Below are 13,748 nucleotides of genomic sequence, written 5' to 3' on the forward strand. Positions count from 1 at the left end.
TAGAAGACACAACTTGGGAGGATGAATTACTACTAAAAAGTCAATTTCCATCTCTCAGCCTTGAGGACAAGGCTGCAGTTCCTGATGGCGGTAATGATAGAATTAGTGGGCTTAAGACTAGTGAAAGGTCCAAATCTGCAGTGTGGAGAACTTATGTCCGTAAGGGTAAAAAAGAGAATAAGCAGGCTATTAATGACAGGGCAGAGAAACTCATTAAATTCTAGGGATTTCAGTTACACATAGGGGAATAAATAAAGGAGGGTAGGGGAGTATTGCTCATGAATAATTATAATTATCATTGAATTAGGAGATACTATTTTCTCTGGAGGAGCTTTGCTCTGGTTATACATTGTATCAGAATTTTCCCTTCTTCCATAAATCAATAAATTCCCATTTTATCTATCATTTTACGTTCACAGATTGCTATTTTTCTGTGATTCTATCAGAAATTCTATTCATCATGCCACTATGTGAACTTTAAAATTCTTGTTGTAGAAATGTTTCGATGTGATAGGGGTCTAAGACCTCCTATTAAGAAAGTGTACAGTAGAAGGAATAGGAGGGACCTAGGGAATAATAATGTATAACTAACTGCTCTAACTGATTACAGTTAGAGAGTTATGAGGGATAGTAGTGGGTGTTAGGCTTATATATAAGGGAGTCATTAGGTTAGTAGAAGGTATCACTTTAGATCAATATTGTGGAGAGCTGACATTCTGTTATCATTCAGTTTAATAAAGAATTCATATTCATTCATCATTCATCTCTATAGTTGAACATATCACAATGTTTTATGAATAACAGTCCTAGACATGTGGGGTTTAATTCCACCATTTTCCATATATGATGGCCTTCTAACTTTTTGTCTTTCTTGCAGGGTATGGAGCTCTATCCACGCATTGGAAAATATTTTGACATAAAAGTTTTCACAAACTGCAGATTTGGAATGATGTCATGGGCTGTTCTTGCACTTACCTATTGCATAAAGCAGGTTGAGCTCAGAGGTTTTATTCTTTGTATGAATACTGAAGTCAAGCTTAATGATTGTACCATCCAACATTTAATGGCTTACAGTTACACAGATGAATAATCCTTTAATCACCTATTTGTAGTTGCTCATACTCTTTGTAGAAACAGCTTGAAGGGGGGGGGGGACCTTGGTGGTTAGCTGACCAAGCAAGCTCTGTAGAAGCTTAGGCCATCTACTTTTGAATTTTGTTGTCTTGTGATAAGATTTAATATATGATATGGATATGAATCATAATTATGTGGTTGGACTTCCTTAGTTGCTTTGGATATAATGGCCTGGTGGTACTGACTTATTACCTCCACGAGCATGATGTTACTGACTGAAAATAAATCAGGAACTGAAATTTATTTTGTAATTTTTTCTTGTGAAATTTCCACCATTTGGTTCATTCTCTTATATTAGTATTCTTGTCGTAATAGTATGAAGAAAATGGGAAAGTAGCTGACTCAATGCTTGTAAATACCACACTGATGCTGGTGTATGTTACCAAGTTTTTCTGGTGGGAAGCTGGATACTGGAACACAATGGATATTGCTCATGATCGAGGTTTGCACATGCTTTATATTATTGTTTTTGTTGACAAACTTGCTCTTTCCTATCATTTTGCTATTATGTTCTCTTGACCTCATTAGTTTTCATAGTTTATTAAGATTATACCTTCCATGACAGCTGGATTTCCTATATTATGTTTGGATTAGTTTCATATATTATTGCTAAATTCATCGTATACATAGTAATAAAACTTCTTTATTGTCTTCTCACTATATTTTAAAACACCTAAATATGGCAGCTGGATTTTATATTTGCTGGGGCTGTTTGGTTTGGGTTCCATCTATTTATACATCTCCTGGAATGTACCTTGTCAACCATCCAGTAAATCTTGGCATCCAGGTACCATCCTCTTCCTGTTTGTCCTTTTGCTTTGTGGTCGTTATACAGTGGGAACAAAATGAAAAGATAGGCTGAGTTGTTCTAGTGGTTTTTCCAGCAGAGTTTTCCACTTTTCCTTATTGTTAATGTATATATTTTTTCATTCTTTTCCCATTTTTTATGAAAATCATCTTTCGTTGTCTTCCAGCTAGCGCTCTTTATTTTAGTGGCAGGCATTCTGTGCATATACATCAACTATGATTGTGACAGGCAGAGGCAAGAGTTTCGTAGGACAAATGGAAAAGGCTCGGTATGGGGAAAAGCTCCATCGAAGGTAAAGATGCCAAGAATATACTACATTACTATTTTTCATTTGGAATGTACTTTTAATATTTTCTATAAGTCAGATTGGGAAACTTCAATAAAAAATTGCGGTAAGACTTACATAATCTATTCATGATGAAAATGCACTTGCAGATAGAGGCCTCATATACTACTACTTCTGGGGAAACAAAAAGAAGCCTTCTTTTAACATCTGGATGGTAAGTTTTCACTTAGAAGATTTTATTTGAAGCATATGTAAATATATATAACACAAATTTGTAATGGTTGGTGATTGGAGGAGTATAGTGATTACCGGAGAGTCGAGACCACACATTCCTTTGTTGAGGAGTTTAAGCTCACCACTTGTTGGGGTTGTGATAGGATACAGAATATTGGGCCTTAGCCCAATAGATAGATTGTTTAGAGAATAAGAGTTAGTAAGTATATTCCCTGAATTTGTGGGATTCTTTTATAGTTCTCATTATAAGTGAGAGGGAGGGGAAGTTAGAGGCATTCAAAAAAGTTGTTAGAGTTGGTTAGGAGCATAGCTCTGGATTAGGGGTTCTTGAACTCTGGTTTATCTTTCTCTTTACCGTTTTTTCCACCATTGTAGAGCTTCAAGTTCATCAATTTTAGATTAAATATAAACAGTTTACATTCTTGAATTTCTGGGTTCTATCATGTTGATTCCAGACATTATATTTAAATGTGTTATAATTCCATTAAGATGATGTATACCTGGGATTTTGATATTTGGTGTAAGTGTAACCTTATCTTCTCAGGATACACGTCTTATGTCTCAGAAAATAACGAGTACACTTTTTCTGTGCTACCTGCAGGTGGGGATTAGCTCGTCATTTTCATTATGTCCCCGAAATACTAGCTGCATTCTTCTGGACAGTCCCAGCTCTTTTTAATCATGTAAGAAGAGTGTTTACTACAAGTTGAAAGTTGTAGAGAATGTTAAGCTTAGCTGCTTCTTTTTTCCCGTGCAGTTTTTGCCTTACTTTTACGTGATATTTCTTACCATCCTTCTTTTTGATCGAGCAAAAAGAGATGATGATCGATGCAGATCCAAGTAAGCATTTCCTTTTCAATGTGGATAGACTATCATAGATGCTCTTTTTGTCATCATTCTATTCTTACAAACAGTTGGCTTTAGGAATCATGACTTTTGGTGCATGTTTGTATCGACACTGAGTTTGGCGAACTTATAGTAGCACTTTAATTTTGTTGAAGCTCCAAAGTGTAACTCTTGCCAAAATCACAGTTACACTTTAGTGATTCTGCCAAACTCGTAACCAATCCAAACATGCTCGAGTCTAATACCTGTGCTTCGTTTTTCTTATATAGAAGAAACCAATAGAAAACAACTCGGTTCATGTTGCCACCAAAAAATTATTTTCCTAGTGCTGCAATAAAGGATAGAATTAATGGATTATTCAAAACCACAAATTAATTTGTCATGGAATCAATTGAACTTTTCATTACCAATGCATATTAAGAAATTTCATGGTTCTATCTAGATCAGGCACCATGTACATGTAGTTGAAAATTTGCACTGTATGCAGGTATGGCAAGTACTGGAAACTCTATTGCGACAGGGTACCTTACAGAATCATTCCAGGAATATATTGATGATGACTTGTCTTGAATCCTTCAATTGGAGCCATGTTTAGTTTTTCCCCTCTTCTTTCTGCCTCTGCTTGGTGTACTTAAGATACAATGGTGTAGACTATAGGTGTAAGAAATAACTCAGTTATTGTTGAACCCTATTTTTTATGCTATTGTTATGACTTAGATTTGGTTCTAGAGTTGTTTATCAATAATGGCAAACGACTTATTCCGGCGGGTTAACATCCTCTCCATTTTTGAATCAGTTTCAGAGAATAATTTTGCTTCTCATTAATAGGAATCTCCTCCATTTCTTTTTGACAAAAATCTCCCTCCCCCAATAAGCCCTCGTATATACACAACTCAGAAATTCATTTGGTTCTGCATTAATCCAATCGTGAATTAGGAAGAATGATTAAGTAAACCTTCAAGAGTATGTTTCTCATATTCAATTTTTTTTAATTTTTTTATATATAAAAATTAAGATGATATTTCGTTTTTTTTTGTTGTTATTTTGTCAACTAAGTGAGACATTGGTTTTTTTTTAATCTAGTTGCGATGTTTATTTTGTTTAGATTTTCTTTGATCGAATAAAGTTAGATTCAATTAATGACTTCAGGGTCATCAATGTTGTATATCCGAAGACATGAGCATTACAGTCATTTTAGTTTTGTCAAATTTGTAGGCATTTTTTCGTTTTATACTATTAATTTAAGTGTTATGACTTTAGAATGCTATTGTTTTTGGAATATTTTGGAAAAGGAGGAGAAAATTGATGGATGAAGGAGACCGTGAACAATTGCGAGTGTTAGTGTTTTTAAGTATTGTTGAGAGTGCGTAACTAGTCAAATGAATGAAATGAGGTTCAATATAGGTTGAATTCTCATAAATGAGGAAGAAGAAAAGAAAGAAAGATGGTGTGACATCCTTTTCACACTTGGACTCACTAATACTACTATTTTATTATTCTAACCTTAGTCCTATTACATCTTTATTATGAAAACCTTAGTCCTATTACATCTTTATTATGAAAAGAAAGATGTATGAAGTAGATTAATAAAATATTTTTATTTTAAGAATTATTATCATAATATGTAATATATTAAAGATTAATTATATTAGTTATCATTATCAACATCTCACTTAAAATTTTTAAGGATGTATTGAAAAAGTTATCAACTCATTTTTATTGTCATTATCATGATATCAACTACTCTGTAGATTATATCACACGGTGAAACTGCAGTATCACACATCTTAAAAGTGGATTTTAAAATTGATGTCATTTATAAAATTTGTGTTCTACTAATTTTTTTTACTTATTATATATACATATAAAGTTAATAGTCATACTAATACTTTTAAGATAGCATAACAACAAATTTAATCTCTATAAAAAAGGTTGTTTGTCTAATAAAAAGTGAGAAAAAACATTATTTTAATTCTTTGATGTTATCTTTGTAATGATTATTTAAAATATCATTTGGACATTGTTGAGAGTAAAAATATAACTACATATTTGTGTCCAAATGAAGAGAGGTGAAAAACAATAATCTTACTCGTGTCATGTGAAGAGAGCATAGGAAAAAAGAGAGAAAAGTGAGATGTAAATGTATAATGAACTAAGGAGAGAACGAAAAAAGATATACAAGAGAGAAAAATATGGAGAAATTAGGTGAATTTAAGGATTAGAAAATTGAGAGAGGTTTGTGAGATGAATTGAATCGAATCCTAAAATTAAAACTATTTTAGTTGAATTGAATTGAGTGCTATTGAAAATTAGAAATATGGAGAGAGATGAACATCTCAAAACTTTTTTATCACAAATTTTTTTTTTTAAATCCTAATTCAATATATCCCCTCATACTTAAATATCATTGACGTTATTTCTCAAAAATATAATTAATTGTTCTCTTATTAACAATAACTTAATCTATATTAATTTAATAAAAATATTTCTCAAAACTTAACTCGTTAAATTAATATTAATTAAAAATGTTAGATTTTTTAAGTATTCAAACAAAACAATCACATATATAAAGAGAGAGTGCGGAGAAGTTGAAAAAGTGGAAAAGAGAATAGGGTATTTTTAATAATTAAATTGGTTCTTGGAAATCAATCTTAATCGGACCGTTGCCCTTTTTTTAATATTATATCTTTTTTAAAAGAACTAACCACCCTGCTATGGTTTTTTTTTTAAAGCATCTCAGATATGTTATCTCTTATTAAAAAATAAAAATAAATTAAAAATTTATAAATAATCTCATCCATTAAAATTATCTGTCATGTAGTGGAATTTATAGAATGCGGTTAAAAAAAATAGGGCAGTATATATTTTTAATTGTGGGTATAATAGTTAGTTTTTTTTTAAAAAAATGGATATATATATATATATATTTTTTTTAAAATGGATATATATATTTTTTTGAAAAAAATGGATATATATATATATAAACCCACAGTTGCAGCCAACACCATTATTATACTAGAATTGATTGAAAAAATAATTTCGGGCGTTTCATTGTTCCATTCGATTAAAGGTTTCGATTTTCACATACTTTATCTTAATTTTTCTTCATTTGTTGATTTGATATATCTATCTAATTCCCCTAATCAATAGATTCAATAGTTTTCCCAAACAATCTTTCCATGATTTCATATCTGTTTTATGTTTGCTTCTCTAAAACCTAATTTTGAAATCGATCGATGTTCTCTTATTCTTATTGTCAAGTTAGGGTTTTGTTATTAAAGTTCCCCAAACATTAATTGATGAAATTAATTTTGATTAGTATCAGTGATTCACAGAGATGTCGGCGTACGAGAACGTTGTTGGGGGTAAACTGAAGTTGAAGGGAAAAGCATTGGATGTGGCTGGTGGAGTTAAGAAGAAGAAAAAGAAGAACAAAAGAAATCAAGAACAGTTTTTGCAAGCTGCTGAAGATGAAATTTCAACAGGTTTGTAATTACATAACCTAGCCAAGTAAAATAGCTTATTATGGTGTTTGATTTTTTAGGGATGCTGAAACTTTTGCCTTGATTCTTGTTTACACGTTACAATCATATCTTTTAAAATAGGTAGTAAATGGTTCTGTTTGATGTGCTACATATTTTGCTGCAATGGTTTATGGATTTAATTCATATACATCGTCAGTGCAAGGAGTTTTTACTATCTGTGAATTACAACCGTCACATTGTTTGAGAGTTTTTTGAGATATTTGACTTTTACCGTAACTATCTTTAATCCGTGAATGGTTGTGATGTACTGGCTCTGTAAATATTTTTCATGACAATTAAACTTATGGTTTATCATTTATGAAATTTTTTTAAAAAAATTATAAGCAAATGTTAGTAATTAGTTAGATTTGTATGAACTTTTCTTTTTATAAGCAAATTCTCTCTTTTTTTTCTTTTGTAAGCAAATGTTACTAATTGGTTAGATTCTTATATTAATAATCGATTTTTTTAAGCTAATTCTCATATTTTGCCTTTATTGTGTTTTATTGGGTATGAGATTGACTCCAACGTGTGAACTTTAGGGTAGGTTTTGTTCACGTAACAAAAATGAAGGGAAGGGGAAATATTTTAATTGAGGGAAGGCTGAGGGATTTTATATATGAGTCGCGTTTAGTTTCACCATTCTAATAATGAATGTCAACTAAAATAAAAGTATATTTAAGTCTAAATTTTAAACAAATATTTTCTCCCCTCCAAATTCCCCACTTTTGGAGGGGAGTTAAACTTGACTCAGGTCCCCTCCGCCTCCAAACAATTAGAGTTTAAAGTAATCTCTCCCCTCCCCTACATTCCCTTCCAACCAAATAGACATTGAACATGTCAATGCTACTCTATTTATTTGTCATATAAGATGTTTGGCCTTTGGCCAAAAAGTTTATGATGAGAATATGCATGAATTTTGGAAGAACACACCATTCTGGTGAAGATGAAGTGATGACAGTTAATCATTATTAGGGTAAACTCAATAATAATTATTATGAATCTCTAAATTTTGAATTGGTTCACTTTCCACCTTACTTGAACATAGGTTTTTTCTCTTTATGGAAAAGTATAAGGGACAATAGACATCGTTTTATGGCAACATTCAACAATAAAGTTAATTTTTGTGCATAGTTGATTTTTTGAACTGCTCGTGAAGTCATGGTTCTTTTTGGTTCTTAATTCCTTAGGGCATGTTTGGTTTCAAGTTTGGTAGAGGTAAAATCAATTCTGGAGGTCCAAAATTGATTCTAACTTGAAGTTAGTATTTGTAACTTGATGTAGGTGGAAGTACAGAACAAGCTAAAGATCCTAATGATGATGAGGAAGTAAACGATGGGAGCAAATTGAGCAGAGAAGACAAGCCTGCTCATTATGATGATCATCTTACACCAGCAGAGAGGCGGTACATAGAACAAAGGGAGCAACTTGATGTTCATAGATTGGCGAAGATCGCTAATAAATCTCACCGCGATAGAATTCAGGATTTCAATCAATATCTCGCAAACATGAGTGAGCATTATGATATTCCTAAAGTTGGTCCTGGATGATTCAAGGAATTGTTCGAGTACGAAGAAGGCAAATCTCTGTCAATTGTATTTTGTTTGTTTAACATTGACACCATATGCTGTAACGATAGTTTTCACTACATATTTATATTTTGTTGGATTTAATTTACTTTATATTTGTCAGTGTAAAAAGTTTTTACGCTGATAGTGAATTATAACCATCCGATATTTAAAAATATTTGACTTGTATGGTAATTACTTTTAAAATGATTTGTTGACAGTGTAAAATATTTTATATGATGAGTGCATTCAAATTAAACTCTATTTTGTTTTGGAATGAGCCATATATCTGATGGTATAAATTTATTGTTTTTCTAAGGATGGAGAAGTGATGCTATTATTATTGCCTTCAATGAAATTTCCATATTTTTAAATATACAATAAAGGGATGCTTATTTTACTAAAATGACATTAATGAATCTGGTGTAAGTTCAGAAGAATTCATTTTTCTTTACAGATCTAAGAAATAATATATAAGCTGCATGAGAATGTTGTATAATTCATTGTGTTTTATTGTAATATAAATCATATAAGTCACATTTATGATCAGTGGTGTTTATTGTAATATTATATAATTCAATGTGTCAATACATACATGAGTAATGTTGGATGTTATGAAAAAAAGTAATAGTGATGCCTGGCATGTCTGGGTACTACATAGTAGAAATGATTTTAACTTGAAATTAAAATTTGTAGTTTGTAAGTCATTACGTGATTTTTATATTGAAATTTTTTGTTCAAATCACTTTTACATAAATATATCTAAATATAGATTTATTTATATTCAATACACTTCTTTTAACTATAATCAATTTATTTAAAATCAATTTTAGTAATAGTTGAACCAAATAGTTCGTTGTTTGAGAAAACTGCTAATACCAATTTAAGTAAAAAGACTATTCTTAACATAAAAGGTAACCCAATAATAATACAAGATGAAGAATCTGTGTGAATCATCGTGTTGCTTGAATTGTAATTTCTTATTTCTCTTATTTTTAATTTTCACTAGTTTTTGTATCTTGTTATATATTCTGAATTCCCAATGAAAAATTGAAGAAATGAATCAAAGGTATTCAAATTTTCAAAGCTTTTCCGTTTGGTGACTCACCCTAATCTTCACAATTCTTAGCAAAAACGAGTATACAAATTCAGTTTATTTTTAAGATGTTGGCTGCCTCTAATTTCCTATCATATTATTTATGTATACTACTTGAAATCCTCTTCATATGTTGATTGCTCTAAGGTACGTAAAATGTTCTAAACCTTAGCTTCTTAAATTGAAGCTACTAGTTCAATGGATCAAGCTGAATTATTTGATACTAATAACATGGAGTCTTCCTTGTATGTTTTATCAAATGCTTCTCAAAAAATTTCCCACCTGTTTTAATATTTTTGATAATGTTGTTTCAAAAAACTAACAAGTCCATTGGTATCGTCACGGTTAATATCACAAATACTTATGTTGGTAGATAAATTCAAATAAGTCAAACTAAATAGATATTATATCGTAGTTGATGCTTCTATTACAACACTAGTGATGAGAAGCAACAACACTTAACACTGAAGTTGGAAAACTAGTAAGTCCAATAAAAACTTGGAACAATATTCTCCTCTTGAGTTGAATGTCAAATATGCTCCTTCTGATGGTACTCCGTTACTGGATCCCACTTTGTATCGTACTTACGTTTACTAGACTTAATATTGCTTATGTTGTTCATATTGTCGGTCAAAAATAATATTGATTTCAAGTACAAAAGATTCTACTTGTTTTGATGATAATAAAATCAGTTTGTGGAAACAATTTTAGACACTAATGTTTATTTAAGTGCGCAGTTCCAAGACCACAAACAACATTGTAGGATATTATGATATAATCCTTTGATGAATTGGTCAAAAAGTCATGAAAATTTCGCATTCAAAATTGATGAAAAAGCACCTCTAAAACACTGCCTCTGATGATATAAAATATTAGGTTGCCTCTGTCTCTAGTGGTACAAAAAGGTTTGCCAATACTGCATCTGATTCTGATTAAATTCTTCTCTCAGTGCATCTATTGAAGTTTGTCTCTGATGAAACAAAATAGACTTTGAGAAAGTCTGCCTCTAATGAAGCAAAACAAACTTCAGAAAAATCTGCCTCTAAGGAAGCAATCAAACTTTTGGTCAAAACTGCCTCTAACCAGTTGCCTCTGGTGAAAGTCAACATTATGGAAAAAGTTAATGTTGGAAAAAGTCAATGCCTCTAGTAAAAGTCAATGCTCTCACATAGTTAGTGCCTATGATAGTCTGCCTCTGGTAATTTACTTCTACTTCTAATTGTTGCCTTTGGTTACTCCATGCATATGGTCAATTAATACTGCTTCTGGTCATTGCCTCTGGTCGAGTAATTATGCCTCTGGTGTTCCTGCCTCTAGTCTAGTAATCGTGTCTCTAATTGCTCTTACCTCTGGTCGAGTAATTGTGCCTCTGATCCAGTAATCATGCTTCTGGTTGCTCTTGCCTTTGGTCAAGAAAACATGATTCTGGTGTTCCTGCTTTTGATCAAGAAACACTACCTTTGGTGTTCATACTTCTAGGTCCAGTACATTTTATTTCATATAAAACTGAATTCCAAAAACACTTAGAAAAACTCTAAGTTTCAGTTTTATGCTTAACGACTAGAATTGAACAATGAAGCACCATGTTGAAGGAAAAACAGACCATACCATGAAGGACACAAAGCCATTCTTTGAAGAACATTCAACCATACTTTGAAGGACATTCAACCATAATTTGAAGGACAAAGGCAATACTGCAAAGACTTCTATAAATAATACCCGATTCTAAATTCAAATAGCACAACCGATCACTACAACTTTCAACATACTTTCAAACTGAAACAATCTCAAATCAGCAAACAAAAACATTGAGTTAAAAAATTGTCAAATTTATCTTAGTGTTTGAGTAAGAAAAATTTAAAGGCTTATTCTATAAACATCCTCTAGTTAAAGAGAAAATTATGAAGTCCACAAACACTCATTTTTTGTAATCAAGCTCAGTAGTGGTTGATTGTGTTCCTCAACAGTTTGACGACACTAAACTGAAAGTTGAGAAGACTTGTTAGAACTTGTAAACTCAGTCTGGTAGTGGTTTTCCTTTCCTCAACAATTTGACGGTAAAAAATTGAAGGTGAGAAGATTGAACACAACCATTGTGACTAACCAAGTGTTCAAGTGTAAGTTCTAAATATAATGGATTAAATCCTTCAAAGGAAGGGACATGATGTAGCTACTAAATTAGTAGTGAATCAGGATAAAATTCTTGAGTCATTTATTTTATCATTTTAGTTTTATCACTTCAGTTTTTTTAAGTCAATCGAAATCTTTTCAAAAACTGTAAACACAATTCAAACCTCTCATTTCTTGTGTTTCTTGACCAACAAGTTTGTTGTATCTCTCACTACAGTACATTGGACAATTGTTCTTCACATTCTTCGTTATTTTCAGGGAACTCAATTTCGTAGTCTTCTCTTTCTATCACTGTCCTCATTGATGTTATGTGTTTATTCTGATGCTGGTTGGACTAGTGACCTCACAAATCATAAGTCTAACACATAGTTTAAATCTTTGTTGGAGACTATCTTATTTTTTGGAAGAGTAAGAAACACGACATTATATATTATTCTTCTACAGAAGTTAAATATTGTGATATGACATCCATTATTACTAAAATAATTTGGTTGCGTTGACTTTTGTTTGATATGAGTATCTATCTCTCTTTCTGAACCAACTCCGATGCACTGCGATTACAAAAGTGTTATTCAAATTGCTCATAGTTCAATATTTTATTAACGCACCAAACACATTGAGATTGATTGTCATCATCTTCAACATAAAACTATTACTCTACTGTTTATTCCTTCTTATAGATTGTTGATTTATTCATAAAGATGCATTTTATTAAACGTTTTCGTTTTTTGGTTGACAAACTTGCAATGTTCATTGTTAATGCATCATGAATTTGAGGGGAGGTGTTAGATAATATTGTTAATATTGTTATTATATGTTAGTAGTAAGAGTACTTTAAACTTTTCTATTTTCGAGTATATATATTTATTGTAACACTAGCAAAAATAAACTTTGTTTATGAAATTCTAACCAAGAGTATCTTCTCTTCTCTCTCTTCTATGTTTATGTTTAAATTATCATTGTTAACATGCAATTAATTGACTGATGTTACACTGTTTGGTTACAATATTAACCTCTTTGCAAAATGCCACAGCATCATGAAATGTCAAAACATTTCAACTTATAATAGCACTCTTTTTTACTTCAAACATCATTAAAAGCTGCAACTTTTAACCGAACAACTCTGCAATCCTCATCATTCACATGAAGCATCACTTCTTCCCCTTTCATTTCACGGGGCAAATAACTAACATCTTACATGCATAACTGATATGCAAAAAAGCTAATTGATTTGCCTCCATTTCACATACAAATTCACAACAGCAGTCACGGAAAACAAATGTTACTCAAACTCGTTAACTATTAACTGCTCATGATAACACTCGTCACCTCTTTGAAGTTTCAAATTATGTCCAAAAGATTGCAAGTGAGATAACACACAATTGGCTTAACAGCAACAGTGCGCTGACAAGTCCGTAGACTAGCAACAGTGCGTTGATGTGTGCAGCAGCAAGCAGCAGCCTTAGAATAAACAAGAGTTCACTCTCTATGTAGATAAATAAAGTGAAATTATGCTATTGGCAAATATAATGCTATCGCTCATACATGAAGGAAAGGGGTTGAAAATATAAAATGCCCTTTTAAATATTAAGGCTTCTAAGTTTTATTGTCTCTGGGAAAGCATGGCATGTAACATCTTTCAAATTCAAATACTCACTGCCACATGGTTCAGTCTATTCATGTCCCCAAAATTTCCATCAATGAATCCAGAATCCACATGCCCGCAGGCACTTCATGTTGTAAACAAATTTATTTGCATAAATACATATTGAAAGGGGATGATGTTTCGTCTATTATTCTTGAGGGAAAAAAAAGGAGGTGACTGAAAGACATGACTATAGCTACACATACTACAACTAGATCAAAAAGCCAAACCAGCACCAAGAAAGGAAAGAAATGTGATATGAATGAATCAAACAGCCAAATCTGAGAACACTCAGGATATTGCTCCCACGGGATACTAGATTGCCTCGTACTACAGGAATAACACAATAATTTAGCAAACTCGCAATCTTCAATTATCACTTCAATTATCGGGCTTCATCCTCAAGGTTACGGAAACCATTAGTCAAGTCCTCATGTAACTGATTAAATTTGGCAACCAATGCGGCTTCCCCTTCAG

At 31.9% G+C, this 13,748-nt stretch overlaps 3 protein-coding genes across 5 annotated transcripts in view; 2 read left to right on the top strand and 1 right to left on the bottom strand.

Moving 5' to 3' along the window:
• LOC101512763 (7-dehydrocholesterol reductase) overlaps positions 1-4,081 on the top strand; it is a 12,106-nt gene extending 8,025 nt beyond the window's left edge. Inside the window, exons 6-13 of the mRNA XM_012717814.3 lie at positions 878-991; positions 1,450-1,576; positions 1,821-1,921; positions 2,109-2,234; positions 2,378-2,442; positions 3,064-3,145; positions 3,220-3,302; positions 3,796-4,081. Coding sequence (XP_012573268.1) covers positions 878-991; positions 1,450-1,576; positions 1,821-1,921; positions 2,109-2,234; positions 2,378-2,442; positions 3,064-3,145; positions 3,220-3,302; positions 3,796-3,862 — 765 coding nt within the window. The 3' untranslated portion in view covers positions 3,863-4,081. The remainder of the gene's footprint in view (positions 1-877; positions 992-1,449; positions 1,577-1,820; positions 1,922-2,108; positions 2,235-2,377; positions 2,443-3,063; positions 3,146-3,219; positions 3,303-3,795) is intronic.
• A 2,159-nt stretch (positions 4,082-6,240) lies between these two features.
• Positions 6,241-8,664, top strand: LOC105852446 (uncharacterized). 3 transcript variants are annotated; one of them, XM_012717817.3, is made up of 3 exons: positions 6,241-6,378; positions 6,644-6,793; positions 8,117-8,664. In XM_012717817.3, the coding sequence occupies exons 1-3, from the start codon at positions 6,246-6,248 to the stop codon at positions 8,380-8,382; spliced, it is 549 nt and encodes a 182-aa protein (XP_012573271.2). In that variant the 5' UTR covers positions 6,241-6,245; the 3' UTR covers positions 8,383-8,664. The 3 variants fall into 3 exon arrangements, with proteins under 3 accessions (XP_012573271.2, XP_012573269.1, XP_012573270.1); XM_012717815.3 differs by having other exon boundaries at positions 6,250-6,378; positions 6,634-6,793; XM_012717816.3 differs by having other exon boundaries at positions 6,261-6,378; positions 6,628-6,793.
• Positions 8,665-13,185: 4,521 nt separating this feature from the next.
• The window catches only part of LOC101513091 (V-type proton ATPase catalytic subunit A), a 6,262-nt gene continuing 5,699 nt past the window's right edge, over positions 13,186-13,748 (bottom strand). The window contains exon 21 of the mRNA XM_004507500.4: positions 13,186-13,748. Coding sequence (XP_004507557.1) covers positions 13,657-13,748 — 92 coding nt within the window. The 3' untranslated portion in view covers positions 13,186-13,656.

This window comes from Cicer arietinum, chromosome 6, assembly GCF_000331145.2.
Source record: "Cicer arietinum cultivar CDC Frontier isolate Library 1 chromosome 6, Cicar.CDCFrontier_v2.0, whole genome shotgun sequence".
Lineage (NCBI taxonomy): Eukaryota > Viridiplantae > Streptophyta > Magnoliopsida > Fabales > Fabaceae > Cicer > Cicer arietinum.